The 27,138-nt window shown below is 43.7% G+C and overlaps 1 protein-coding gene and 1 long non-coding RNA gene across 3 annotated transcripts in view; one reads left to right on the plus strand and one right to left on the minus strand.

The window, feature by feature from the left end:
• Positions 1-27,138, minus strand: part of igsf3 (immunoglobulin superfamily, member 3) — a 65,798-nt gene that overhangs the window by 11,737 nt on the left and 26,923 nt on the right. For both annotated transcript variants that reach the window (XM_018703068.2, XM_018703067.2), the window contains 4 exons: positions 15,907-16,326; positions 12,240-12,626; positions 9,230-9,637; positions 6,298-6,723 (listed from right to left, as the gene is read on the minus strand). In XM_018703068.2, the coding sequence (XP_018558584.1) occupies positions 6,298-6,723; positions 9,230-9,637; positions 12,240-12,626; positions 15,907-16,326 (1,641 nt within the window). The remainder of the gene's footprint in view (positions 1-6,297; positions 6,724-9,229; positions 9,638-12,239; positions 12,627-15,906; positions 16,327-27,138) is intronic.
• LOC127142546 (uncharacterized) lies at positions 16,068-20,690 on the plus strand. Its single transcript, XR_007813362.1, has 2 exons — positions 16,068-16,213; positions 20,072-20,690. It is a non-coding gene; the product is annotated as an uncharacterized LOC127142546 (long non-coding RNA).

Genomic DNA, 27,138 nt, shown 5'->3' on the forward strand with positions numbered 1-27,138 from the left:
GAAATTCAATTCATTTTCAAATCTCTGTTTTATGCTGCTGCTCCAGGTGAAGTCTTTGAATACAGGACAGGATCTAAAGTTAGGGCTGAAAAGTCTGCTTCACCCCTCTTATCTCCCTTTCATCACAGTCGTCATTTTGACCACTCATCACCTCTTCTGTGTAACTATGATCTATGTCTCTCCTGATCACACTCTGTCTAATCATCTGACACTATCATAAATATTCAGCAGCCTCACCTGTGGGTTAATGAATATTAATTAGTCATAAATGAAGTGCAAACACTAGGGGTGCTGGTGGGGTCTCTGTCTAACATTTTCTTTCTTTTTAGATATAGTCTAATATGCACTTAATGACCGCTGAGCTAACAACCTGGCCACTGGGCCACAGATGTAATGTTTCCACTTAGCTGAAGGAGAGCAGAGTGGAAAAGACACAGGGAGAAAGAGACATAAAGAGAAAAGACAGACAGATGAATAAAAGCAGACAGAGCTATGGGATTTTTTTTAAGGAAGACAGGATGAAAGAAAAATAGGAGAGTTAAGGGATATATCACCAAACTGAACAGATATTCACAAGCACCTACCAACAGAGAGCGGAGGAGTGAGAGTGAGAGTGCAGAGGGAGGGAAAAAGCCTGGAAAAGATGAGAGAGATGTAAAAGACAGAAAGTGAGAACATGCTCCTGGGGGGATTTCGGTAAGCAGCAGGCAGTCTCTCCAGCTCTGCTCCAGAGGACTTACAGTCTTAATGGCTGCCTGCTCCGCCTTTAGCATTAGCATTAGCACAGTCCTGGGCTAATCCACGGCCAGGACCCCAAGCATGTCAGGACTGAGGGCTTTAGATACGCCCTGATCCCCGGCAGAACAGCTCACTTTTTGGCTTGCTGCTCCTTGCCAGCCTCTGCAACACTACACACTCAAACACATAAACACATAAACACACACACTAACATGCTGCACATCCTGTGCCCGTCTGGACCTCTAACCCAGGGGGCGCAGATTAGAGCAGGCTGCTAGTCTGAAGCATTGAGGGATGGGGTTTTCCTGACTGAAAAGTGGCTCCTCTGCCAAAATGGGAGCCTAATTTCTATGCTAATGACTGCGATGTATCTATGATCCCATTGTGTCAGAGGGATATTACCACTCCTCATCCCTTCCCTTTCCAACTCCCCCTACAATATCATTAAGACTGGGGTAATTATGGAGATCTGTGCACGTTAAAAGCAGCCTTGAACACGCCCAGACAGAGCCCCATGCACACACGCAACCTCCACCCATATACAGTAATTTCTATTCTCCACCAACAGTACAAACACATTGATGCACTGACTGCACTTTCCCTCTTCCTTCCTGCCTGTCTGGGAGAGTGATTGCTGGACGCAGGCTGCCCCGACGGGAAAACGGATGCACAAGACGTGGGCAAGACAGGGGGTCAGGGCAGGGGAACTCTGGGAGATTAATAGCCCAGAAAAAGCTGGCACGGAGGGGAGAGCATAAAGACATATCAGATTGAGCAGTGTGCCTGTCTGTGTGTGTTTGAAAAGGGTCTGCCAATAAGCATAAAACACATAATGCCCATTAAACCACAGAGAACAGTGGTTATTCAGTTAGCGTAGGCTAGAGAATGGCTAGTGTGTATGTGTGTGTATTCAGGAGGCAGGCGCTGCTGAGCCTCTCCTGCTCTGCTCCTACTATTAGCCACTGATTTACATGGGGAGCAGCAGCACTGTAGCTAGCTCTGAGTTACGACTTCAATTACATCAGCAGCAGGACACACAAGCGCGCATGTGCACGCACACACACATAAAAGGTGCTTAAGAGAGATGGAGAGACACAACACAGAGAATCTCATTGTGTCTGCAGATTGGGCCGAACAAGGAAATGAGGCCTAGATTGGATTGTATTTGACAGAAAAATGCACCTGTGTTCTTGCATGAGAGACAGAGAAAGTATAAGGGTTTGCTCTTGTGAAGAACAAGGCATGTAGGGAAGGAGCCTGACCTTGAATGCCTGAAACAGACGTGATTAATCAAAAACCTTTTACGAAATTATTTTCTGTTTCAGTGCACCCCTCAGAGGCTCTTCATTTATCACCCATTATGACCCTGTGTGTTAATATGTGTGTGCAGACAGTCAGGCTGTGAGTGCACTCTTATTATTTGCACATGCAACATATAAACTGTACGTAAGAGAGGCAGGGGACATGTTGCTGACATACAGTCAACCCCATATGCAGAGTTCTGCCTCAGGTGAGCTTCTGGGCAAACCCAAACTATATCCACTGCTGCTGAAAACGGGGCACACAATAGATTTACAACCTTGTCACTAACAATAACACTGTGATAAACTGGCTATTGTGTGCAAACAAGCACAGTTGCCATATCCTTATTATTCATGAAATACTGACAATGGTGAAAAAGCTATTTGAAGAAAAATGTAAACATAACGGAGAGAATTATGAGGAGGAGGGAAGCAGGGAATTATAAAATATTGAAAAATCACAAGAGTGAGAAAGAAGCTGGGGGCGTGCGTGGTGGGAAACATGCAGCTAAGTGAGAGTGAAGGGGAAAGAAGACATTAAAAGAGACTTATGGGGAGAGTGCGAACAAAATGTGTAAAGACAGAGATGAAGAGGCAAGGCGATAGGCCGGGCCTTAATGAAGACAGACAGCTCCTATCCATGCCCCGATAAGCAGGAATCTCCAATCACCCCAGTGACGCCAGCACTATCAATAACAGCTGGGTGGCGAGTTTTTCATTGGCATGAAATGAGAGCACATGCGGCATCTGCTAGTGCCAGCCCATATTAAACGGGAAGATACCCTCAAGTACAATCTCAGAGAGAGAGAGAGAGAGAGAGGGAGAGACGGAACAGATGACGCAGGACAAGATAAAGTAGGAGAAAGTAGGAGGCATACATTCTCTAACTCAAAGTGCAACCACAAGAGAGCAAAACAAGAGAGGAGGATAAGAATAAGCAAAACAAAACAACAAAAAAAGGCATCCATTGCTGCGTCGTGATGTTTGATCATGTGAGCACAAGGTAGCCAAGCAAGCGTAGGTGTGTGAGGAGAGATGAGGAGAAACTCTAAGTGGGACACCCCCCCCACCCCCCATCATCACCATCATCATTCTAGCTCAGCCAATAACCAGACGGTCTTAATATCCCGCTCCTCATGCCAGACATACACGCACAAATGTGCACATGCACACACTGAAATGATGAGAAAAATGTATTGAATTCCCAAAACCATCATTAATCTAAACTCTGGTTCCATTAGGGAAGATTCAGCATAATTAGTTTTGCGTGTTTTGTGTGTGTGTGTCAGAGAGACAAAGAGTGTGTTTTTGTGTGTGTGTGTGTGTGTGTGTGTGTGTGTGTGTGTGTATTTGAGTTATGAGTAGATGATATTAGATTGTGTCGTAGAGACTGAGGCTTCCCTGGCGATCTGCCATGCTGAACATGTGTTTGCCATTATTGTATTTCAGAGAGAGACAAAGAGAAAACTCAATCAGGTGAAATCTAATATTACTGCTACTGTATGTGGAACTGTATACCATGTGTTTAGGTTATTTATATTGTGTGTTGGTGGAGATCCTCTATTGTGAAGGGTAATATTGAATCATGTTCTACCATAAGATAATTACACTTTGCCCAGTGTGTATCCATGTATTGCATGTTTGTGTGTAGACATGAACATGATGTTTGTGCTCCTGTGTGCTTTGGGTTGCTGCATGAAGCTTATGGTGGACAGTTCAAGCCCAACTACTGCGCAGGGTTGCTCTTACAATGTATGTCTTTGCGTGTGTGTGTGTGCAGATATAGCGGTGAACTCCTCTCATACGACTCAGGGGACTTGGACATAGGCAGTCTGCTGCTAATGCAATCTGGAACAGGAAGTAGGCCTGGGCTGGGCTACAGGCACCTCACTCATTTGACGAAACATCACGTTGACCGGCTGACTGCTTCTGTTCAGTCCAGCTTTTATCTACATCCAACTTTTCTCTTCTGCTGATCTAAGATGCATGGAAGTTGGATCAAGGGTGCTATTTCTGATGCTAGTTTTCACTCCGCTTTTGAAGTTCTACAATGATTTAATGAGGAGTGTCATTCCACATTTGAAAACCTTCTCATGTTCGGCACACACACGCGTCTTTCCTCTGAATACAAGATGGTGGTGTAATGGACCATCAGAAAGCGGAAAGAAACAGTTCGGCTGTTGCATCGCTGGGTATCAGGGGTGAGGTAGGCTTCCGTATATTATGCATAGTAAGCATATGAAAGCTCTCTGAGGCACAAGAAACACAGTTGCAGGGGCATTCATGCAAGAACTAAAGACATGCCCACACATATGTATGTGCACACACAATGCTGGTGAGGCAATCTTATACATACTGAGCAGGTACCTCAGGAAGCGTGATTTAAAGTCTCTCAATTATGTATCTGGTCAGATGCTGTGTTTGCTCACACCTCATTACACACACTCCCCTTTATCCCACTTCTCTGAGAGAGGAACTGAAAATGCCAGCCGCTCATTTAGCCAGGAGTGGTTAACATTTAGGAAAACAGAGAGGAAAAAGCAGATGGGGAGGAGAGGCGTGAGGCAGAAGGAGACGTCCTACATTCTGACAAATGAATCATCAGTCTAAATGAAGGTCTGACAAAAAAAAAACAAAAAAAACACAGGAGCTGGAAGAGATGAACACGGCATGACCAGGGCTGAACTGGGTCTCGGCAGCCAATGAGATAGAGGAATAAGTCACTCGCCCTCCCTTGTGAGATAGTGCCCTTACACACAGAATGATTGCTCCGTTATGGTTACTGATTGGCTTTCAGCCTGCAACTGATCACATTGTCACGATTACTGATGACATTACCAAGGTAACTAATCACTTTGTCATGGAGACACTGCCAGAGAGGAGAGTGGGAGGTGGACCCACTATTTATTCCCCTGCAAAATGTCTCTGAGTGTGGGGGGTGGGGGGTTATGCGCATCCCCAGATTCTTCTGGTTAAAGATAGACAAAGTAAACTGCACACAGGGGGAAGGTAAATGAGCATTCAGGATGAAAAGTCGATCTCCAAATAACTTGTGAAGGGCCCGGGGACACTGGTGTGTTCTGCGTGAATGGTTAAGGTCAGAGCACAGTCAGTCAAGCAAGTAAAGCACCATCTCTGTGCTGTGGTGCTACAGCATATGTGTGTGTCTGTGTGTGTGTGTGTGTCTGTCTGTGTGTGTGTGTGTGTTTACATCAGTTTGAATCGAGTGTGTATCTGAATCAATAGCAGCAGAGAATTTAGAGACTGTCTTTACTGTACATGTGACTACATTCCACTGGCTCACTTTTAAAGTGTTATTGACCACAGTCTGCCTGTAAACTCAATACAGCATCTTACTTTCCCTTCACCTGAACAGGGAAGGGGCCTGCAGGCAGGCAAAATACACAAGTCTGCACCAATAATATAATGTTACATACACACAATAGGCAATTCAGAAGATGCTGCGTGATTGCTGATCTTATTACATCAAGTTTAAAACCTACCTCCCACCGCCCACACACCTTGCTCATATTCCTCCTGCCAAATCAACAAATCTGGACCCCACTGGTACTTCAAGTACCACAATGCTTTGCTGGACAGCTTTGAAAGCCAGACAACAATGGTGGGTTTTTTTTCACTGCAGGATGAGTATTCGCCTCAGGCACATTCACCTGAATAAATGAAGTATCATACTGTTCAGGCACACTAGACTGGGGTAAATTGGGCCAGTGTGTGTCCGTGTGTCAGTGTGTGTTTGTTGTTTGTGTTCAGCTGCTAATTGGGCAGTGTCTGAATGGTTTTTTCTGTGTGTGTGTGTGTGTGTGTGGAGCACAGAGTGCCAATGAGGGTGGTGTAGACAGTTTAATGCCTCCGCTGAGGAAAAAGGTTCAAGGACAGATCGCTCATTCTCCTTCTCACTCTCTCTGTCTCTGTCCCTCTCTCCTACCTCTTTCACTCAGTTTTCTCTTCCTGTGGGATATTTAGCAATCCTTTCACTGCTCTCCATTAGGAGACTCCACCCTGCCCTGCACTCACAGACACACACACGCACCCATGTCCGCGCACACTCCAATTAATGGCTAAACCAGAGACTAAGAGCAATTAGAAGAGGCAGAAATCCACTAAGCTCTGCTGAATTCACTCTGTGTGTATGTGTGCGAGTGTGTGTCTGAATCTGTGTTTATCCCTGTTTGTGTGCTGGTCTGTGTCTGTTCCAATTAGGTATGTGTCTGCCTGGCAAGCAGCCATGCAGTTTTACCTGGCTGTAGGACACTGATGCCAAGCAGGTTGGAAGTGCGGTTGGCTACTTTGCTCCAGCTGTTGTCGTAGTTTCTCCTCCAAAGGATGGCGGTGCACTGGTACTTGCCCGCCTCTCGGCGCCCTGCCCGGGTCACTGACAGCCGGAAGTTGGTGTTGGAGTGAGAGCGGTCCACTGTGGTGCGGGTGCCCAGCCCCAGCAGCTGCTCTCCCCACTGCAGCGTGCCCTCACGGGTGAAAGTCACCAGGTCTTTGAACTCTCCCTGATCCTCGCCATCAGCATCTGCACCAGCCGGCATGAAGCGCCAGGTGACAGAAGTGGGGACACGAGGGTTGTGACGGGGCTTGACCAGGCACAGGAGGTCAAATGAGTCTCCGAAGGTTACAGATGGAGTCCGTGATGAGGCTGACACCATGAAGGAGGACTCTAAATTGTAGAAGAAGAGGAGAGAAGATGTTAGGATGATGGACACAATAATGAGCCCCTCAAACATAGTACTGCATAATAGCACACCACAACGTGGATATGTGATTGAGTCTGTTCTGTAAAAGCTCTCAGTCCATCAAAGGATGTAGGGCTTTATAATCATTTGCAGTAAGGAACTTTCCTTTAATGCATGGCCACCAAGAGAAACAAAGCCCCCTGCTGGAACAAATACAGACTGTATTTACTTAAAGTGCACCAATTTATTTATCTGAAAAGTGTTTCTCGAGCTTCACAAGCATTTTCTTCCATCATTATGGCCAAAGTGCCTAAAGACAGCGATTTACCTTATGCATGTACATGTGTATGTATATACTAACCTGCGCTTGTGTGTAAGTATGAGATTGTGCACCTGACTGTGAGAGTGCCTCAAAATTAATGGTGATGCAACAAAGAAAACCCAGGGGAGAGATTTCCTCTAAGCGCCGATGTTCGATCTACGCCCAGCTCCCTACCAAGTCTAAACTATCCTCATTAAGCTAAAAACATTCACCCAACTCCATATATTATTGCCAAGACACACCTACACTGGAAAGCAAGGGAGACAAGGGAGAGAGAAAGACAGACAGGCTAAATAAGGAAAAATCCCTTTTATCCGTGGCCCTTTAATAATCTGGCCCTGCTGTACCTATTTTGGGGCATTTCAATGAATGTGAATGATCGCGCTTGAATATGAGAAAGACGGTTAGGTTTTGCCAGATCTGATAATTCATTTCCTTGAGATTTTGCAGATTTCTCCATTATGTTCTTGTCAACAGCCCTGTCTCTCGCCCTCTGTCTTTCTCTGACAGCCGTCCTCCCCGGTGTCCTTCAGGGTGTGTAATCAATGGCTTTCTGTCCAGACTTGGCCACTGCTGGGACAGCCGCCTGGGGCCATAATTCTCTAATAGACAATAACTCTCTCCTCTCACTCTATCTCTCATCGCCCTGCGCCCCTCTTCCATCCATCCATTTCCCTCACTGTCTGCCTGCCTCTGTGACAGAAAAGAGGATTTCACGCCCATCCATTTTTCCCATACAACCCTGTCTTTTTGTTTGTGTGAATAAACATGAATGTGTTTGTTTCCTTCACTATACAAAATGTGTGTGGTGGAGTGGGAGAGTGTGTCTGTGAGTGTTTGTGAGACATTGGTGTGTGTTTGTGTGTGTTTATATATGTAGGCTTCCCACATGTACACACTTTGCCACCCCAGGCATCCTGAGGCCCTGTTAAGCCAATCAGCTGGAAAGAAGACTCTCAACCAAGTACCTTTGTCTTCACTGTGGCAACAAAAACATAAGATTCCCAGAGGAAACCTCTCTCTCTAACCCCCTCAGGGTCTTGCCAGCAAAGCAGAGGGAATCCATAAAGAAGGAAGTTATGAACAACATTAAGGCACTACACAGCCTCTGGTTCAGTCAGAGGACAGGTCAGTGCGAAGCCCAGTCTGAGCTCAGAAGGAAAACTTGAGCTCAAGGTTTCTCCTTTTTTTATTTATTTATTAGATTCAAGGAGTAAGTAAGCAAGGCAAGAGTTGTGGAAAAGAAGAAAGTTGAAACACAGGAGGAAAAAAAATCTATCTGCATGGCAGGTTTAGGTCCAATAATACTGCATTTGGAAGCTAAAGTGAGAAAAATGAGGACCACTACAAATCTGAGACTGAATAAAACACACGCAGTGACCGTCACACAACAGCGCACACAAAATCCTTTGATCAACAAGCATGGAGGAGAGGGAGAGGAGATGTTGAGGAGTGTGTCTGAAGAGAGATGAGCAGCTTCGGACTCCTTCTCCCTGATTTGCATAATACGTCCCTTGTTCCTCAAACTAATGTTTCTGTTGTTGCCCGAACTTAACAAATGGCCACTTAAAAACTGACATCTCTTCTCTGCAGCACCGCTATGTGTTGCTGCAGGGAGCTAATCCGTTGGTTGTGTGTGTGTGTGCATTGAGCCTGGTGCTCCTGGTCTGCCAGCTCCTCACTGCTCCGCTCCAGTGGCTTCCTCAGCCTGTACCGAGGATGTTAAGCTTAACTCAGCACTGACAGAGGAGACCCACAGACTGTGAAACACATTGCCGCTGCATTTCCATTCTAATAATTCTGGCTAATCCATATGGGTGAGTGTGAGTGTGTGTCTGCATCTATGATGGGTGTCACAGAAGCACTGCTCTTGATGTGTGGCATGTGGTGTGTGTGTGTGAGAGAGAGTGAGTATGTGTGTGTCATAATAGCTCTTTCCCCTGGGCAGTGCATGAATAAATCATGGTGTTTTCTACTATGTGCATATATGCATGTTTTGCTTGAGCCATTCATCAGTTTTTAGCAAATCACAAACCATATGCCTCTTTTTCATTTGGTGTGCATGTATGCAGACATGCAGTCTTATCTTGAGTGTTTACATGCTTTACTGACTTGAGAGTATTAGAATATACACAGCATTGGGGTTAAATTAGGCTGAAATAACTTACCAACAGTCTTCACGGTGACTGTCTTGGTGGCTGACTTCTCTCCTATCTTCTCCCAATTTAGCTCTGGTTCAGTGCCGGTCTGAAGCCACTCAGTGGCAGTGCAGCGGTACTGACCCTCATCCCCAGGTAGGGCATTGTACAGGGACAGAGAGAATGTGTCGGCTCGCACCTTCTCTGCACGGATCTCCCCGTAACTGGAGCGCTCTCTGTAGGTGGGGCTGTGCCAAACTGTGCCATCCTGATCCAAAGAGGCCACCTCCTGGGCCGGTCCAGTTGCCTGCTTGTCTGTCCACTGCCAGACAACAGACAGGGGACCTGTAGTGGACTGGACTGAGCAGGTCAAGTGGATCACGTCACCCTCTAGGACCTCAGAGGAGTTACTGGACAATGACACAGTGATGTTGCTCTCTGAGGGGGAGGGAAAAAGAGAGGGAGAACAAAATAAGCATGAGAAGTATATAGGACACACAAAGACAGTTGGAGAAGGAGTTAGAAAACGTCCCTCGAAATCTCAACTCCTTCTCATGATGAATCCCACAAAAAACAAAAATCACACTCTCTGTGTTAAAACATTCAGAGAGTACAGGGGGCCACAGGCAATAAAACAAAATGCTGAGCCTGTTCCCAGGAGGATAACACAATCCTGTCCTAGTGCCATGCAGGTGTGTTTGCATACTTACATGCAAGAGCGTGTGCAAGAGGACGAAAGTGCAGTTCGTAACTGGCCTCAGGCACATCAGAGTGACAGCCAGAGAAGAGGCCATGGTTAGTGTGTGTATGTGTGTGTGTGTGTGTGAGGGAGGGGTTGAGATTCTCTCTCTGAACCCCCGAGTAGCTTGTTGACCAAGTCCACATGGGCACAGGAGAGAAGACCGAGATCACAGGACTCAGCGGCACTTCAGAAGAGGAGGAGGATAAAAGTCTTTACTGGCTCTTCTGCTCTGTTTTTCTGCTTTATCTTTACTCTCATCACTTCAGCGTCCATCAAACATTATAGAGCTGTGGTTGACCCAAAGGCTTTTTTATCCCTGTGGGGCCAACATTGCTGTCTCTAGATGGTGTGGCTCAAGGTCTCTCCTTTTTTTTTCTCCCCTCAGGCCAAGCTCTGCTGCTTCCTTCTCAGCTCGCTGGCCCTCCTAATAAGCATGAGCTCTCTGTGAATATGGAATAACCTCGCTTCTTACTTCTATCACACTCAAATGAACAAAAGGAAAACCATTCATCCTTTTCTTGTCTCTTTTTGTCTTTTATTTTAACAGCTTCATAGTTTTTCTGCAGCTAAAAACATACTATATTCTATCATTTTTGACACTGAGACGTGAAGAGACAGTTATAAATGTAGATCCTCCATCCTCTCTCCCTTCAAATTGTCTCATTTCTGGTCAGCTTTGTGTTTTTGCAACTTTCCCTTTTCATTCTCTTTGAACTTTATTTTTTCATTTCTCAGTTTTCCCCAATAGCTGTACTTTCTTTATTTTTGAACTACAGAGCATTTTTCTCCCCATTACAGCATACCCCCTCTTTTTTCCCCTGCCCTTGCTCTTGTCATTTCTATCTGTATGATAGAGATTCAGTGTGGCATGTAAGCTCTCTCCCCCTTTCTCATTGCAGAGGTAAACTCATCCATCAACACTGATTTGTCACAAGTGTTTACCTCTGTGTTTCCTTCGCTGTCACCTTTTCCTGCCTCTGACTCATCAACTCTAACCCCTGTCGCACCCTATTACTAACTCTCACCCAATTCCCACAATTAGAGTGATGAAGCACATCTTGAAACGTGTGTGTGTGTGTGTGTGTGTGTGTGTGTGTGTGTGGTGTGTGTGTGTGTGTATGTGTGTGTATATCTGTGTGTGTATCTGTGTGTGCACAGGTGAGAGGAAACAGACATGGGAGCAGTTTGTGCATGGAATAAATGCTGCCTGACCGCCACTGCTGTGTTTCATGGAAGTTCCCCTCCAATAACCATGGCTATTATCCTGTGTAAACACTATAAACATCTTTTATAGGGCATTAAGGTCTTTTGTTGGAAAAACAAAACCTCCCATACAGAGAGGCTCCCAGGAGAGTGCTGCAGGCTTGGGGCCATTGTTTTGGGCTGATTTAGCAGGGGGTGCAGAGCAGTCAGGACACAGTAGCGTTGGCTGCTTCAGAGGAGATACTACTCTGTGGTTATCATGCTTTATTATACTGGTAGCAGCTGGCTACATAGCACTATTCCAGTCCTAAGAGACATGGAGGTACAAAGAGAAGACGGGGTGGAGCATATGACCCAAAACTGATGGGAATGGCATTTTCCTGCTGCCGCTGCCAGCGAGGAACATCTCAGTGACAGATGAGACGATTGTCAGCAAGTCAGTTTTTAAGGTTTGACTGTAAATTTGCATCAATCAGCTGCAAGCCTGGCACAGCCCTGCCAGCCAGCCCTGCTTAACCCAACTGTAGAGGACTGCCCCAGCAGAACACATTAATTTAGCCTGGGGAAACCACTTAGAGGGCCCTGGAGAGCTCGGCCCCTTTCACTGCTTCTTTTCTTTTTCCACGCTTTCATTTCACGGCTGTTAGCTCAGCCTTCTTGAGTCTGGACTCTTCTGCTCTCCATTATCCTACTATAGTGTTACCCCCCTCCCAGCTAAGCCAAGGAAATGGGAGGGACCATAATGCTGCATTACCAATCCTTAGCAATCCACTCAAACAGAAAATATATCAGGAATACGAGCACCATTATCCTTTCCCCTCTTACTCACAGCTAACAATAGAGGCTGTGCAGCTATCTGTTATTGGCCACCTTGTGGAGAGAGTGAGGGACACAGAGAGAGAGAATGAAGAAGAGAGAGAAAGCAAGAGAGAGAGACAGAGAGATAAAGAGGCTAGAGAGAAGCACAGTATGACATTCTCCACTGCCTATGTGAAGATAAAACTCATATTAGGAAAAGCTCATCATTCTTTGTGTAATTGACAACTAAGGACAGGACAAGCAAGCCAGTGGCCTCGTGAACACATGATTACTCACTGAGCGGCTGGACTGTGATCTGGACATTGCGAGACCTCTTGCTGCGGTCGATGAAGTCTCCCGTGGGTGTCTTCTCCCGCTCTGTCACGCGGCAGATGTATTTCCCAGCATCTTCGGGGCGCAGGTGCTGCAGCTTGAGCAGGTGCACATTGGGGCTCTCTTTACGTACAGTCATGTGACCGGCCGCCTCGCGGGCGACATAATCGGGGCCCAGGACAGGCACGGCACTGGGGCCCACCACGGCCACCGGTGAGCTGCTGAAGACCCACGACACCGAGAAGAAACGCTCGGGGACATTCTGGGCCTCAATGGTGCAGCGAAGCTCCAGCGGCTCACCGGCCGTGAAGGACCGTCGCTCCGTGCTCACCTGGATGCTGAAGTCCCGATCTGAGTGAGAGAGATGGGGGGAAACAAAGGGAACATCAAGGTTAAAGAGGTGTTTGGTAGAGTAATCAGAAATATGGTTAGGCAGCTGACACCTAAAGAAAAAGTTACTGCAAACACCCAAACAAAAGAGAAAATGCCTTTTTGTTGCACAATCTTGTTTCTTAGTAAGGTGAGATATTTCTATCAAATACCAGTAAATGTACAAAACCTTGAACACAGCAGTAGATTTTAAATAAAACAGCAGAATTGAAAGAGCTGTAGGTATGGGTAGACATTTGTTATGTTCCTAAACAACCTGTTTCTGATTCGTAAAACAAGACTGATGTCTAAATATGGGCTAGAAATAAAATGCGTAACACAGCTGCTTCTTGGGTTGCTGATCCTGCATGCTGAAAGAAAAAGAGAGGAAATTGTGGGGGGTGGTGGGGGTAAAGGTGGGGGTTGAGTTGGCCAGGGATGGGTGGGGGCAGTAAAATAGCATCAGTTAGTGCCAACGGGAGAGAGAATAGAAACTAGAGAACGCTGAGGTCACACAGCGCATCGCTCCGGTAAAACGCTGATTTTTCAGAGAGCTCTGCTCTCTCCCCCCTTGGTTTCACCTCTGCAATAAAAAACACATCTAATTAAAATTCTCTTCAGCAGTCTGAAACAGAGTCAGGCGCTCTCTCTTCCTCCTCCTGCACGGGCTAAGACAGAACAGTAAACACTGCTGGTGCTAGCTCCTCCAGTTGGCCAAATTACACTGCGCATTTGCTGTCCTGTTTGCATGTGTGTGCGCGTGCATGACTGTGTGTTCAGTTTTTTATTTACTATACTAATTTCTAGATGATGAGCACAGTATGTATCAGAGGCAGCTGCTTTGCCTCTCAGTGAGGTGATAGCCCTGAGCTGTAATTACAAAGACTTTAAACAGACTTGCTGAGAAACACACTCGTGGAAAAGTTCAAAGCCTACTGTTGGTATGGTGCTCGTTATACAGGGGAGCATTATGATGGGAGGGGGGTATTGTTTTGACATACACAAACACATGAATGTTCACACATACCAAATGTTGGCATACAAACACATAATGTGTGTTTACTTGTGCAGAAACAATAAAAAAACACTAAATTAATTGCTGACAATTTTTATCATTTTTATTATTAATATAATTTATTATTAATATAATAAAAATGCCAAACACTCTATGGTTCCAGCCCTTCAGATATAAGTATGTGTTGCTTTTGTCAGTTTTTCCATCATTGTAAATTGGATAGCTTTGGTTTTAGGACTGTATGTCTCTTTGGAACTGCATTAATTTCTATTTTTCAGATTTTACAAACAAAACAAAAAAGCACCAAAAAGAAAACGTCATTAGATTAATAGATAATGAAATAAACATTACTTGCAGCCCTAGTACACACAAACATGCACATAATAGCTTGAAGAGAACAACCCACAGATGCCAAAACAAAGAACAGCCTTGCTACAACAAGGCGGCAGCACAGCAAGACATTGTATTATGACATTTGAATGTCATTAAATGTGAAGGAAGGGGAGCAAAGCTAAAAGAGCCACGGCCTGCTTTGACAAGAACTGGTCACCAACCCAGCATGGAGCTCTATTAGGACCATGTCTAACAGGAAGAGTTCAACTGAGAGGATGCAGAGACTCTGTGCAAGTAGCAGATGGAGTAAGGAGGAAGTGGCGATGGAGAAAAACTGAGGGAGCACGAAAGAAATGCAGCGATGAGACATGACTGCAGAAAATGAGAGGTGATGTGAGAGTGGGGAACAAAGGAGGAGGTGAGAGAAAAGAGAAAGGAAGAGAGAGATAGTAAAAACAGAGAGTGAAAGGTACATTAGGATTCTGTCCGTTACTCCTCTCTCTGATGCCGGCTGTGGGTGATTAGCTGGTGATGGGACTGTCTTGAGATTTGCTCCATCTTTTATAATAGGAGTCTAATGGAGAAGCCGTTCACTCTCTCTGTCACATATGCACTTAGACAGGTGCACACATCAAATACACACATTCAGCCTAAAGGTATGAAAGCTGTGCCCTCATCACGTAATAAGTAAGTACACAAGAAGATATCACAATAAACTCACACGCACACGAGTTTTAGCACTCACACCCACAGCAGTGCACGGTGGCACAACTCCGCTCTATTCTCTCTGTCACGCAACAACACCTCCATCAATTATAGATTACAGAGAAGACAAAGAGTGACGAAGGGTGCTGCTGAGAAGGGAGCTCTTTGTGCCTTTTGTCTCCTCCCTGAAGTAGCAGGAACTTATCTGACAAACCTGCTTTACATCTGAGTTACCACTCTCCCTCTCATCTACCCAGCACTATCTGGGGCACCATCAAGTTGTATTGGTCCAGAGTGGATCTGATGCTTAATGGAGAAGAGGCAAAACGATTCCACTTTGAAGTGATTTACTGGCATGAGACACTTGCCACTGTGTGCTGCCTTGGTAATTGAGCTAATGTCAAAACAGTTTATCACCCATCTCCGTGGCTCTTTCTTGGAAGCATACAAAGGGATTCTTTATGTATGTATGAACACAGCACAGTGGGTCAAGTCGGGTGGGAGGTTATGAGGACACGTGAGGAGTCGTAAAGCCGTCTTTGTTTCTGGTCCATCACGTCTAGATAGATATTGACAGCCTATTAGATCATTATCATATGAGGCATATTCCTCCAGCCACCTCAATGTGTTCTTTGTCTCTCCCTTGTGCTTTCATCACAAACCTCTTGTTACTTACTCAACTCCATGTCCCCCTGCCACCCTTCCCTCCTCCTTCCTCTTCCTCCCTTCCATTAGAGAAACTCCTCCTTGAGACCTTACAACTGCCCTAAGCCAGTGAGGTTTCTCCCACTAATGCACTCACACACAAACTAGACTGATATAATTATTGGTGAGGAGTGATTGAAAAACCCATTCTTGGCATCTGATCTCCAGGCCGCTCGTTGCCTGAAGAGATTCTACATGTGGAAGCCATAGGTCTCCGGTGTCAAACACCCACGCTGTTTGAAGCTGGTTAAATTATTCTTGGATACGCTTGTAATGTTGCCCATCAAACAGACGCAAATACAAAAGTGGGGAGTCTGTGGAGGTTTAGTTAAGCCCTTTTTAGTAAGCTAATGAGCTTAGTGTGAGATACTCATCAGCAATCAGAGGAAGCCAGCCCACATGCATGCGTGTGTGCTTGTCAAAAGGACAGGGCCCTAAGAGTAGACCAGCCTTTACCCTTGCTCCCTCCTCCTTTTTTCCATGAAATCTCTTCCCTTTACTCACCAGTGGGCTGAATGCGGAGCTGAGTCTTGTCACTCTGCTTGCGGGTCATGGCGAACCAGCTGCCGTCTGGGTCCTGAATCCACTCAGCAGCCTGGCAGTAGAGCAGGCCCTGGTCCACAGGCTGCAGCTTGTGAATGGTCAACCTGTAGGCTGTGGCGCTGGTTTTATCCAACCTCAGGTCCCCTGCTGCCATCCTCTGCCGATATGGTCCACCAGAGCGGAGAACAAAGTCCCTCGACAAGGTGACCAGCTCCTGAGCCGGGGCAGCCGCATCCTCTGGAGATCGGAGGTACCACCCCACTGACAGGTGAGTGTGCTGCACTGTGGTCCGAGACACCTCACAGGTAAGCTGTAGTGTGTCTCCTTCCACCTTGGACAGAGTCTGAGCAGGAGCTGTCACTGTCAACGAGTCAGCGATGACTGCAGAAATAAAGAGAAGAAGAAGAGAGAAAATTAGGACTCAGAGTCAGAATATTTGGAGGCTGTTGGGGAGTATAAAGGCAGATTAGAACCCCTCTACACGTGCATAAAAAATTCTAAAATATCATGCAATTCTGCTGTTGTTAAACGTGGAAAACTAGCTTTAATAAAACAGGCTATTTTGGTTTGTGCTATTATGGACGTGAAAATAAACAGGCATTCTGCTGTAAGTGGTTGAAAATCTAATTTTCTCACCATTGTGAGGAAAAGGTGATAATACAACCAAGCTTTTGTTCTGAGGTGATTGCCCTCTATTTCCTGTTTCATACATGACTTTCACATCACTGTGTGTTGGCATTTTCTCCATCTCACACACCCAAAAGCCTCCAGAGACCCTTTTGGCACTTCTACAAACTGATTACATCCCATATGGTTTACTGTAACAAACATAACAGCTCCACACTGGCATCTGACAGCCACATTCCCTCTCACTAAACATTTCAAACATTTTTTTTTGATCACACATGCTAAATATACAAACTGCAAGTTAAAACTGCTGTAATAAATTCAGTCCAAACCTTCCATCTACAATACAACTGAGAACAGAGGACGGACTTCAAGCCAGATGGCTGCGAACAGGGGAGATGAGACAGGGGGACAGTCAAGTGAGAGGAAGCAGTGGAGACTTCAAGATGTGATCATTTCAGGAAAACAGGCTGGAAACAGTCCAAACAGCGACAGAAATAAACATGTATAGCTTTAAAAAAGGAGCCTGTATTAGCTAAGTATTTTTGGATATGTACCCTGGCGCTGCCGTATATATGTGAGAAAGAGAGAGAGTGATTGATAGCACTGGACCTGAGATTCCAAAACATTATTCTTTAATGAAAGAAGAAAGGTCTTAAGGTCATAATAAAAAAAAGTAGTGCCAGTATACTGAGTGTGAGCTCTCGCAGCTGTGATATCCTGTTTGTCCCCCTGTCATTTATACAATGCATGACTTGAGGCTGCAGACGTACGGATGGTGTAAACACACACAAGCATATGTTCATATGAGCACATATGCTCATGGACACAATGCCTGAGAAACAGAGAATATACAGAGACGTCAGTGTTAGCCGTTCACAACGGACAGCAGTCAACCGTTTAAGCTGGGCTGGGATAAAATGAATTGAGTGAATAATGTCGAGAGAAGCTTTCTTGCATTTCCATGTGGTGACTGTGAGCTCATCTTAGAGGCCAGGAAAATGGAATTGCTTTGTGTGGGTATGTACTAGTGGAGAGCTTTGTCAAGATGTTTGGCTGTTCAGGCTCTTGAGGGATTGCTATTGTGAAGATTACAAAGCAGTGCGTTTGAGGTCTGTCCTTCTCCTCGACTCACCTGCTACAACTAAACAACGATGCAGGAAAAAATCTTTATTTGTGCATCACATACATACTGTATATACGAGCTCACAGCAAACTGTCTGTGTGTGCTCATGCGCCTGTGTGTAAAAACATGAGTGAAACTGAAAGAAGGGAATTGCAAGGACAGAGAAACAGACACCACTAATGAAACAAACGACGGGCGGTGGGAGGGGGACAACAAAGGCAGAGAGATCAGAGAAAAAAAGATGGTGGGGGCGGAGGAAAGAGGCTTGACATCTGGTTAGTGTAGTTTAACAAGACACTCAAAGAAAGAAGCAACGATGAAACAGAAGTGGCAGAAAAATAACGCAAGTAATCAGGTGGGTCAGATAGAGTGGCACTTTAATGAGATGCCACATTCTGGAGATATATACAGTGAGCCCAGACAAGAATAAACAGCTTCCTGTGATTTAGCTATCTTGAAAATACTGACGAGGTCTGACTGAATATGTCATCTAAACCACTTTGATATTACCTTCATTGGCTTGATAAAGCAGCAAGGGAGGCTAATGGTAGTCATGGGCAGCAATAAAACTGTTCTGCTGATATATTTGTTTGCTGGTTTCATCATAAAATGAGAAACATGGGAATCTCACTGGGCCTGTACCAGTGTTTATATTCAGGTGCTTTATTTATAACAGGTTAAGAGTGAGCAATCTGCCTCTCCTGATGGCTGTAATTGCTGGGCAATAATTCTTCAATATTAACATTTACTAATTTTCACTGGAATTATATTATGATGATATGATCTTATGTTATTGTTCTACAAGTCCGTGTTGTCTAAATGGAAAATTCCAAGTGATTAAAAATAATAAAATTTTGCCTACATTCCCCATGAGTGTAAGTACATGCGTTTGTGTGTGTATGTATGTATCTATCTATCCACACACATACACACACGTGTGTGTATTGTAATATTATGACCTCCACCTCTAAACAAAAAGTGTTGCCAAGTCCTCTCATTCTGACTCTCCAGTCAACACTGAGTGAACGGTAGCCTCACACAGACACACTGTTACCACAACAACACACCTACGCTACAACCTGCCATTTCCATAGCAACCCTCCCACATGATGCTGTGGGCCTCTGAGAACACCCGGGAGTTACTATAACAACCGAACCCCCCCAACACCAACCCAATTTTGAACCTGACTGCCATCCCACTCTTCGGACCCCACCTTGGTAACAAAGCGTGAAAATGGCAAGCTGATTCCTCATATCCCCTGGCCTGCTTCTTACAATAATATTTAACACATAAAATCCTCCAGACCAATCAGATCCACACATAGAGATATATCTGGGAGACAGAACCAATCAGATAGCACCAGCCAATCTCAGTAGTTCCAAGGGTCGGACCGAGGTTGTAAACACACCAAGATCCTCCAATAGCCCCACTGACCTCAATCTGGGAAGGATTAAGAACAGCATGAGATGGCATTCTCGGGCACTCATTCAAAAGTGACTGTGTGTGTATATACTCACTTTTGCCACTTATGAGGACACTGTATTGACTTACTTAACTAACTGCTGTGTGCCTAATTACAATAATCACAACAGACTTAAGAGACAAATCTGGAAATAATCTCTTTTTCTTGTAGTCAGCAAACCTCAAAGTAAGACCAAAACCGATGAATTTATCCTATTAAATATAACTAAAACCTGATATAACATAGTTGAAGATTACAACTGTTATCTAAAAACTGTTACAAACACATTAATGAGCTACATCATGCCATTGCATGCTTCTTCATTAATGTGAAATGCATCCTACTGCTGTAAATTCTCGCCAGCACACCATATGTGTTACCAATCCCCAGTTGAAAACAGTCCCTACCTAACCCTATTTAATTTTCCCCACTAACATCGACAAAACTGCCAGACAGTGTGCTGAAGTTGGTGAGAATGGGGATGGGAAAGTGTGGCATATTCAAAACATTTGGCATCACATAGTCAGTTCACCACTTCAAAAATCTGTGCATGTGTTCACTGTAACTCATTGAGCCAATCTTTATTACCATAAAATAAATGACTTGAAGACTTTGTGAAAGATTTAGGCTAATTTACCTTATTTACATTACATTCTTGGAGACAGGAATCTCTAAGTACTAGCAATTAAAACACGTTTTACAAATAAATAATGGTAGTCTTTTGCATTTTGAGATGGAGGTTATCATGTGTGGATGTGAAGAAAAACATCTGTGTTATTCGGCTTTTTCTGACTGTCACAGAAGCTGTCAATCTTTTATAAATCTTTAAAACTACTCTCTTCCTGCTCTACCTCATCTGCAATTTTTGCTTTCATCTCTCCCCATTCCTGATCTTCCCCTGCTCTCTCAGCCCTCTGAAGTGAGCGACGGTTGTCATCCCTCAAGCTGGCCTTTTAAGTCCAGTCACACAGGGATAGAAGTGTGGGGGACACAAGGACACAAAAATGGAGGAAAGGAGATTTTGTAAAGACGACACAAGAAGAGAAGAAGATAATTTATGAAGACTGATCTGTGCATTTTGCATGCACTCAAACTTTTAACATCTCTCTGCAGCATGTGAGATGGCTATTGAAGTTAAACAAGCAGAAAAAAACAGAGAAGTAACAGGAAAGAGCAGTTTGCTTGTGTGTTCAGTGCTTTCACATGTGAATGTTTGTGGGAACGTGGCTTTTAAAGATGGGACACAGCGGACAGAGAAGATCTAACCACCCGACACTCTGTGCTCTCTGTTGCGGTCTTGTCATAGGAGAAGATGATTACATGAGGAACTGGAGAAATTCACTGTGCCCTCTGGATGTTACCACTGTTACAAATGTTCTCGCTCGCACAAGCATGCATTCTCCTCTTTCAGCAACAAAAACAACACATGCATGCACCCACACAGATGTCAATTCATTGTCTCTATCTGCATTTGTTTGAACATGCATGTGTGTTTATGACCCTATTAAAATGCGTGAGTGTTAAGTGTACATGCATGTTTCTGTCTCAGTGGTATATTTCACTGAGAGTCTGCTGCTAGTTTAGCCTCAGTTTGGAAATGTCAATGTTTTGCCCCTGGCTGCTGGCCAATCAAAATGAAGGAATATATATCAAAGGTGTGTAACAATGGTATTATCCATGAAAGAGCTTTTCTCTCACATTATATTTAAATATTATGCCTGCAGGCAAATAGTGCAACAAACTTTATGGTGAAGCAGTTAGCAGAAACTTAGAGCTGATGGGCTGATCCTACTAGCTACACTATATAGCCAAAAGTATGTGGACACTTGAACAAAGTATCTGGACATCCATATATGTTTGTTGTCCATTTTATTCCAAAACCATGGGCTTTAATCTGCTGCCATACTACCCTCTGCTTTTCTGGGAATGTACAACAAGATCTTGGAAACTGGCTGCAGGGGTTTGTTCTTAGCCACAAAAGCCCTAGTGAACCAATGTTGGGCAATAAAGTCTGGCTCACAGCCAGCAAAACAATTCTTTCCAAAAGTGTTTGATGGGTTGCAGGCACGTCACGTTGTTTCAAACCAAAGAAATCTTCTTTTTTTTTTGCAATTACATGCTTTTCAAATGCTTTACAAATAAGATCTTCCTTCACTGGAACAAAGGGTACAAATGCTAGGAAAAACAGCCCCAGTCTAAAAGCATGCCAAAACTATATGGACCAGGATAGTCCATATGCTTTTGCACTATAGTGTATGACAGTCAAAATACTACTTCCTAGCACTGCAGATGTTCAGCCACAGCTGAAGTGGTTACCACTTTTCAGCATGTAATGACCTTAAGTGTCTGTCTGTGTGTGTGCATGCTGCTGCAAAGCAAAGGGCCATTTGGCAAAGCCAGTAGGGTAATTATTGTTAATTACTCTGTGAAACTGAGAGTACTGCTGAGAGGAAAACAGAGCGAGTGGGCGATCCTCAGCTCCACTTCATGTGAGTCCAGTCTCATCACCAAGCAGACGTCACTTACTGACCCAGGATGCCTGCAACACATGCAGGCGTACTGGGTCACGAAGTAACAGAAAGAGAGATAAATAGAGACAGTGCCTACACCTGTCTTTCACAAACTTATTATCCATTATCCTGCCCATTCACATCCTCCACTTCTTTGTTCTTTTCGGCGAGAGCTGTTGATGAGTCAGTATAAGGGATGAAGTGGTTCAATTGGGGAACTGAGAGAAAGGAGGGCAAGGTAGGAGGAAGAGGAGAGAAAGTGAGGATGAAGACAAAGGAAATTGAAGAAAAGAGAAACGATGAATAACAAAGAGGCGGTGCTCTTTTGCTTGATACATCCCACAATCCATCACACACACACAAACACACACACCAACTCAATACAGGAAGTGGAAAAACTACTTCACATAGATTATTATTATCCTGTTTGTAGCCTATATATAGATAGTGTACTTGTCGGCCTTATTTCAACTCCCTGAATTCATGCAAACACTAACACAAATTTGGCGAACAACACAGAGAGTGAGCACCTTCTCAAGAGACTGGGAAATCAACTAGGTCTTCAAACAAAACACTGTGAGCAACCACTAAAGCAACCTGACGAGCTGAGGTCTGACACACCATTCTCAAGAGCTTGTACTGATAATATAAGGACAGGATGAGGAGTAAAACAAGAAAAAAAAAGGCAGAGCAAGGATCATGCCTTGAAGCTAAAAAACAGACATGTGGGAGCCCTCTTTAACAGAGAAGAAAGGGGTGAGGGAAAAAAAAGGAGATGGGAGTTGAAGGCTGCAGTGTGATCTAGGTCCACAGCAGGGGGTATATCCATAATACAACACACGCATGATCAGATGAGCCATGCTCCTAACTGGGCGTAAGATACAGAACATCACTCCTTCATTTGTATGTTTCTGTATTTTCACATATATAGCGTAATATACATATTTATTAAGGTGGCAAAATGTTGTTATGGTTAATATGATGTTCTCCTGTGAATTTATGATAATGTGTTGGATAGTGCTGCTATTAGTAAGGCCTGTTGGGGGTTCTTTGTTTAGTTTTTTGTTATTTTCTTTTTTAAATCCACAATGTACAGTACCAAAAGATTTTATGTTTCCATTTACTCAAGCAATCTGTTCCCTGCTGAAGGAAGCTGTAGCCAATGTAGTGTACTATAAACTAGGTCCTGTGATGACTACAGCTTAGAAAATCTTCTAGTAATAAAAAAGTGTGGAGGAAAATTGTGGGGAAATAGCAAAAGCATTAAGGAACATGGACTCAGACCAAAACTACTGTAACTATAATTTTAGAATCCTCCTCAAGAATAAAGATTTTGCCAAACCCCAACCCCCTTAGGTACTGACGTTATACCAGTCAAGGTTTTTATTCTCACGCAGTAATATATTGATGAGGTAGATTTACTGATTAAAAGTCTTAATAATTCCTCAAACAAATGAGTTCTTGATTTCAGAAATGATTTAGACAAATCCAATAAAAAGAGCTGCTAATGCTGGGTAGCAAGCAATTTAACCACATGATAATGAAAAAAAAAATTGTCATTTATAATTATTGTAAATAATTTAATATCATCCATTTATAATATTCAAAATAAATGCAAACAATTTCAGTAATTTTTAAAAAGAAAAGCGAAGATCAATTTATCATATTCAAACAGCCAGATGTAATTACTGCACTTAACTGTAGTCCATATAGGAAAAGTTTGATGGCAAGGGTGTTGATACCTTAGAACAGGACTTCTTAATAGAGAAACACAATGTGACAGCACATTTGAGGATGGTACTGTGGATTCACTTGCAATTATTTGTAACTAGCTAACAGCTCTCAGCTTGGAAAGCTGTCAAACATTTGATGTTGACACAGCTATGGTCTCGGTCTGAGGCATGAGTGATTTTCACATCAGTGAATAAATTTTGGCAATAATGAGTAAATGCTTACATAACACACTGATCATCACATCTAGCTAACAAAAGCAACAAAAAAACTTTTCCACCATTGCATAATTACTGTATCTTCAAAATGTCAGAGCTTGATCACAGAAATTCATAGCTCATCGGCAATCATCTAATTTTTTTAATCAAGTATTTATTTAGTATTTATCTTTTTCTCAAATATTATTTTCCCTCTGCTGATCAGTGCAGCCATATAGTCACGCTGTGTGCATTAGAGGGCTGCAGCGGTTTTCATTTCAGCTCTGCACTGCATGTCAACCCTGGCCTGTCTTTCCCTTGATATTTCAGGATGATAAACTCGAGTTTTCTACATTTGCAGCAATCAAAGCAAGCCAGTTTTCCTTTCTGAGCCTAGTGTGTACAGAATAAAGTGGCACCTTAAACATTATAAGTGAATTAGCAATTGTTTATTATCAGGATCAACCACCATAGATTGAGAATAAACCCCAGTCATATTACCCCATAGCATGAATTGCTTGATTTTGAGATTTTATAAAACAAATTGAAACAGATTAAAATATATTTGTCTGTAATTTGCTTTTTAAATGAGGCATTATGAGTTGTCTAACATTATCCTGTCTGATCAAAGAGGCCTCCACATGGTCCTATCACAACACACCACTTCCAATCTGCTAAAAATGTGAAGAGATGAAATAGGAATAAAAAGGGGGATAAAAGAAAAGGGTGAGAGGATAAGAGAGATCTTGCAGATGCCGATATGAGACTTTCAGTTAGGAGCTGCGAGGTCCCCTGCTAATGGAACATCACTCTCAGCGGGTGTGTGAGTGTAAGTGTGTGTCCTGTGCTATAACACAGAGGTCACAGAGGCTGAAAGGAAGGGGGCTCTTCATTTAATAAAGGGGTCTCTGAAGCAATCGTTGCTGTCTCCTTACACTGTCATTCTTCTTCAGACCCAGTTCCATTTTTCTCCTCACAATTTTCTCCTCACTCAAGCTTTATTCCATCTATGTGAACCCCCTCACCCCCACCCCCACCACCCTCCCTCTTCATGATCCACGCCCCCCTCTCTCCACCATATTATCTGGTGAGTTCCTTCTCCTTAGACTAGTTGCTTGTCAGCACCCAATTATCACTTATTCTGTTTTTCTCAGCCTCCTTCCTCCTCCAGCTTGTCCTACTGTCTTAGAGCACAGACAGGCATGTTTTATTGAATGCTGATCCCTCTTTAACCAGCTTACTCTACATGTCAGTCAAACAATGACCATATTGAAAGTTTTTTTGTTTTATCCTCAGGGGTCATAAAACTAGTAAAGCGAGTAACATGTTCTGTGTGTGTGTGAGAAGGAGACAGAAACAGAACTAGGCCCCTGTGGCCAATACAGCTCATTATAAAGGTAGAAGGAAAGGCACATCAAAATCGGGCAGTCTCTCCCTCTCTCTTACACACCCATCCAAATGCACACGCACAGTCAATCCTGAGGGGACAGCTGCTCTCTGACACACACACAGTAGTATAACTGACTGAGATACTCCCCTCTGCTCACCCAAACATTTCCTCCAGAGCCGTGACTCAGCCGTACTGGGTCACTGAATTACAAATAGTCCCAAGGGGTGTGCTGCTTATTAATATTATTTTTTAGAAGAAGATAGAGCAAGTTAATGCAAGAACTTACCAGCACAGCACGTTTTTACAAGCATGTGCTGAGTTGTAAAATGCATGAATTTAGAGGGCCAATAATTCTGTCATAGTATTTCAAATATATTATGACAAAGTTTTGCATGAAGATTTTTCTTGAACTGAAATTTAATTTTTTAAAAAAAAAGTATTTCATGGGTCCCTTATTTTCTGAACAATACATACTGAACTGAACTGCAGCATTTAAGGAGACATGCAAGGATAATGACTGGATTTCTGAGCCTATTTTATCTGTCATTTCAGAAAGGAATATAATGGATGACATCTGATGACCAATTGGTTCGTATAAGACAGACAGAGTGAAGTATGAAATTAGTACTAGAATAAAGGAAGAAGGAACTTTGACGGCATGGAAAGAAAGTGCTGGCTGGAAAATCATGAACGACATGTTACCATATGAGGAATTAGCAGGTTAACATGCTAATATTTAGCATGCAACATCTAGCATGCACATGGTAGTGTGTTAGCATGCTAAGCTGCATCTGATCAATATTCTAATTGTAACAACAGATTTGGTACTTATATTGTGAAAGATGTTGCTTTTTGTGTTTCTTAGTGCTCCTCATCAGCTCTATGAAGCATTTTAGCACCTTTCAGCTCATTGTTTTGGTTTAATGACCACTAGTTTTGTTTCAGTTTCACTGTTTGCAACAGCCTTGTTTCCAGCAGCATCAGGCAGCTGCATTGATTAACCAGCTATATTCTACCTGCCCAGCATCAAACAGCAGACAAAAAATGACAGCAAAAAATAAAGCATTACCAATATAATATATGATAATAAATGGAAAGAAGAGGTGGAATTTACAGACATTTGCACAAGCTTCACCAGTTGGTTTTATTGGACTTTGCCTGTGTTTTCTCACTGGACAGCATAAGCAGAGAGAGGGAGAGGTATAACAAAAGGAGAAAGTGGGAGAAGAAAAGAAAAGAAAGATGGGCAGCAAGTGAAGGAGTGGGCTTTGTTATTGTAGAAGGAGAATGGTGACGTGGAGTTAAAAGGCTGAATGTTGTGATAAGAGAGGGATCCATGGTGAGAAGAAGCTTTCAGATATGAGACGCTGTTTACACAAAGACAGACGAGGAGGATTTAACACTGAACTAAGATGCATGCAAACACACATGGGCACATACACACACATATACACAATGTGACACTACCTCTCACTGAGGCCCAGCCAGGAAATGAGCCTGAGTGAGTGTGTTGGGAAGATGGAGAGTAAGCGGCAGATTAAAAGGCAAGGCGTGAGAGGAGGGGTAGTCTGAAGAGAGGTGGGAGTATGAAAGACAAATCTTCCTAAGAGCGTTTGAGAAGAGCTGTGTGCAAAGCTATCGTTGACTGAAATCCTTTAGAGCATCAAAGATTTACTCATCATGCCTAAACACATGAAATATTCCCTCCACTCCCCCATCCCATTCAGCATCACACTCCATCTCTCTCTGTCCCTATTTCTCTTCTCATCTTCACCAGCTTCAGAGCCACTTTCTCCATCATTTTATCTGTCATATACTTTCTTTAGCATTTTCTGCCTTCCATCTGCTTATGTATCCAAATAACATAAATTACAACAAACACTCTGTGCTCAGGAGGAGATAAATACACACAGACACCAACTCTGTGTGTGTCTGTTTGTCTTCAACTTCGCTGCTGTCCTGGAGGTTGTTAGCACATGTGCAGGGTTTTGCTCCGTCTGCCAACATCAGCATGAACACACACCCCAGAGTCATTACCGCTTCCACACACACATATACAAACACACCAATGCTGCCATGCAATAACCCGTCCACCTACAAGCACACATGGATGCACACAGGCACACGAACACACCATGTGCAATCACTC

This window comes from Lates calcarifer, linkage group LG1 (genome assembly GCF_001640805.2).
Source record: "Lates calcarifer isolate ASB-BC8 linkage group LG1, TLL_Latcal_v3, whole genome shotgun sequence".
NCBI classification, from domain to species: domain Eukaryota; kingdom Metazoa; phylum Chordata; class Actinopteri; family Centropomidae; genus Lates; species Lates calcarifer.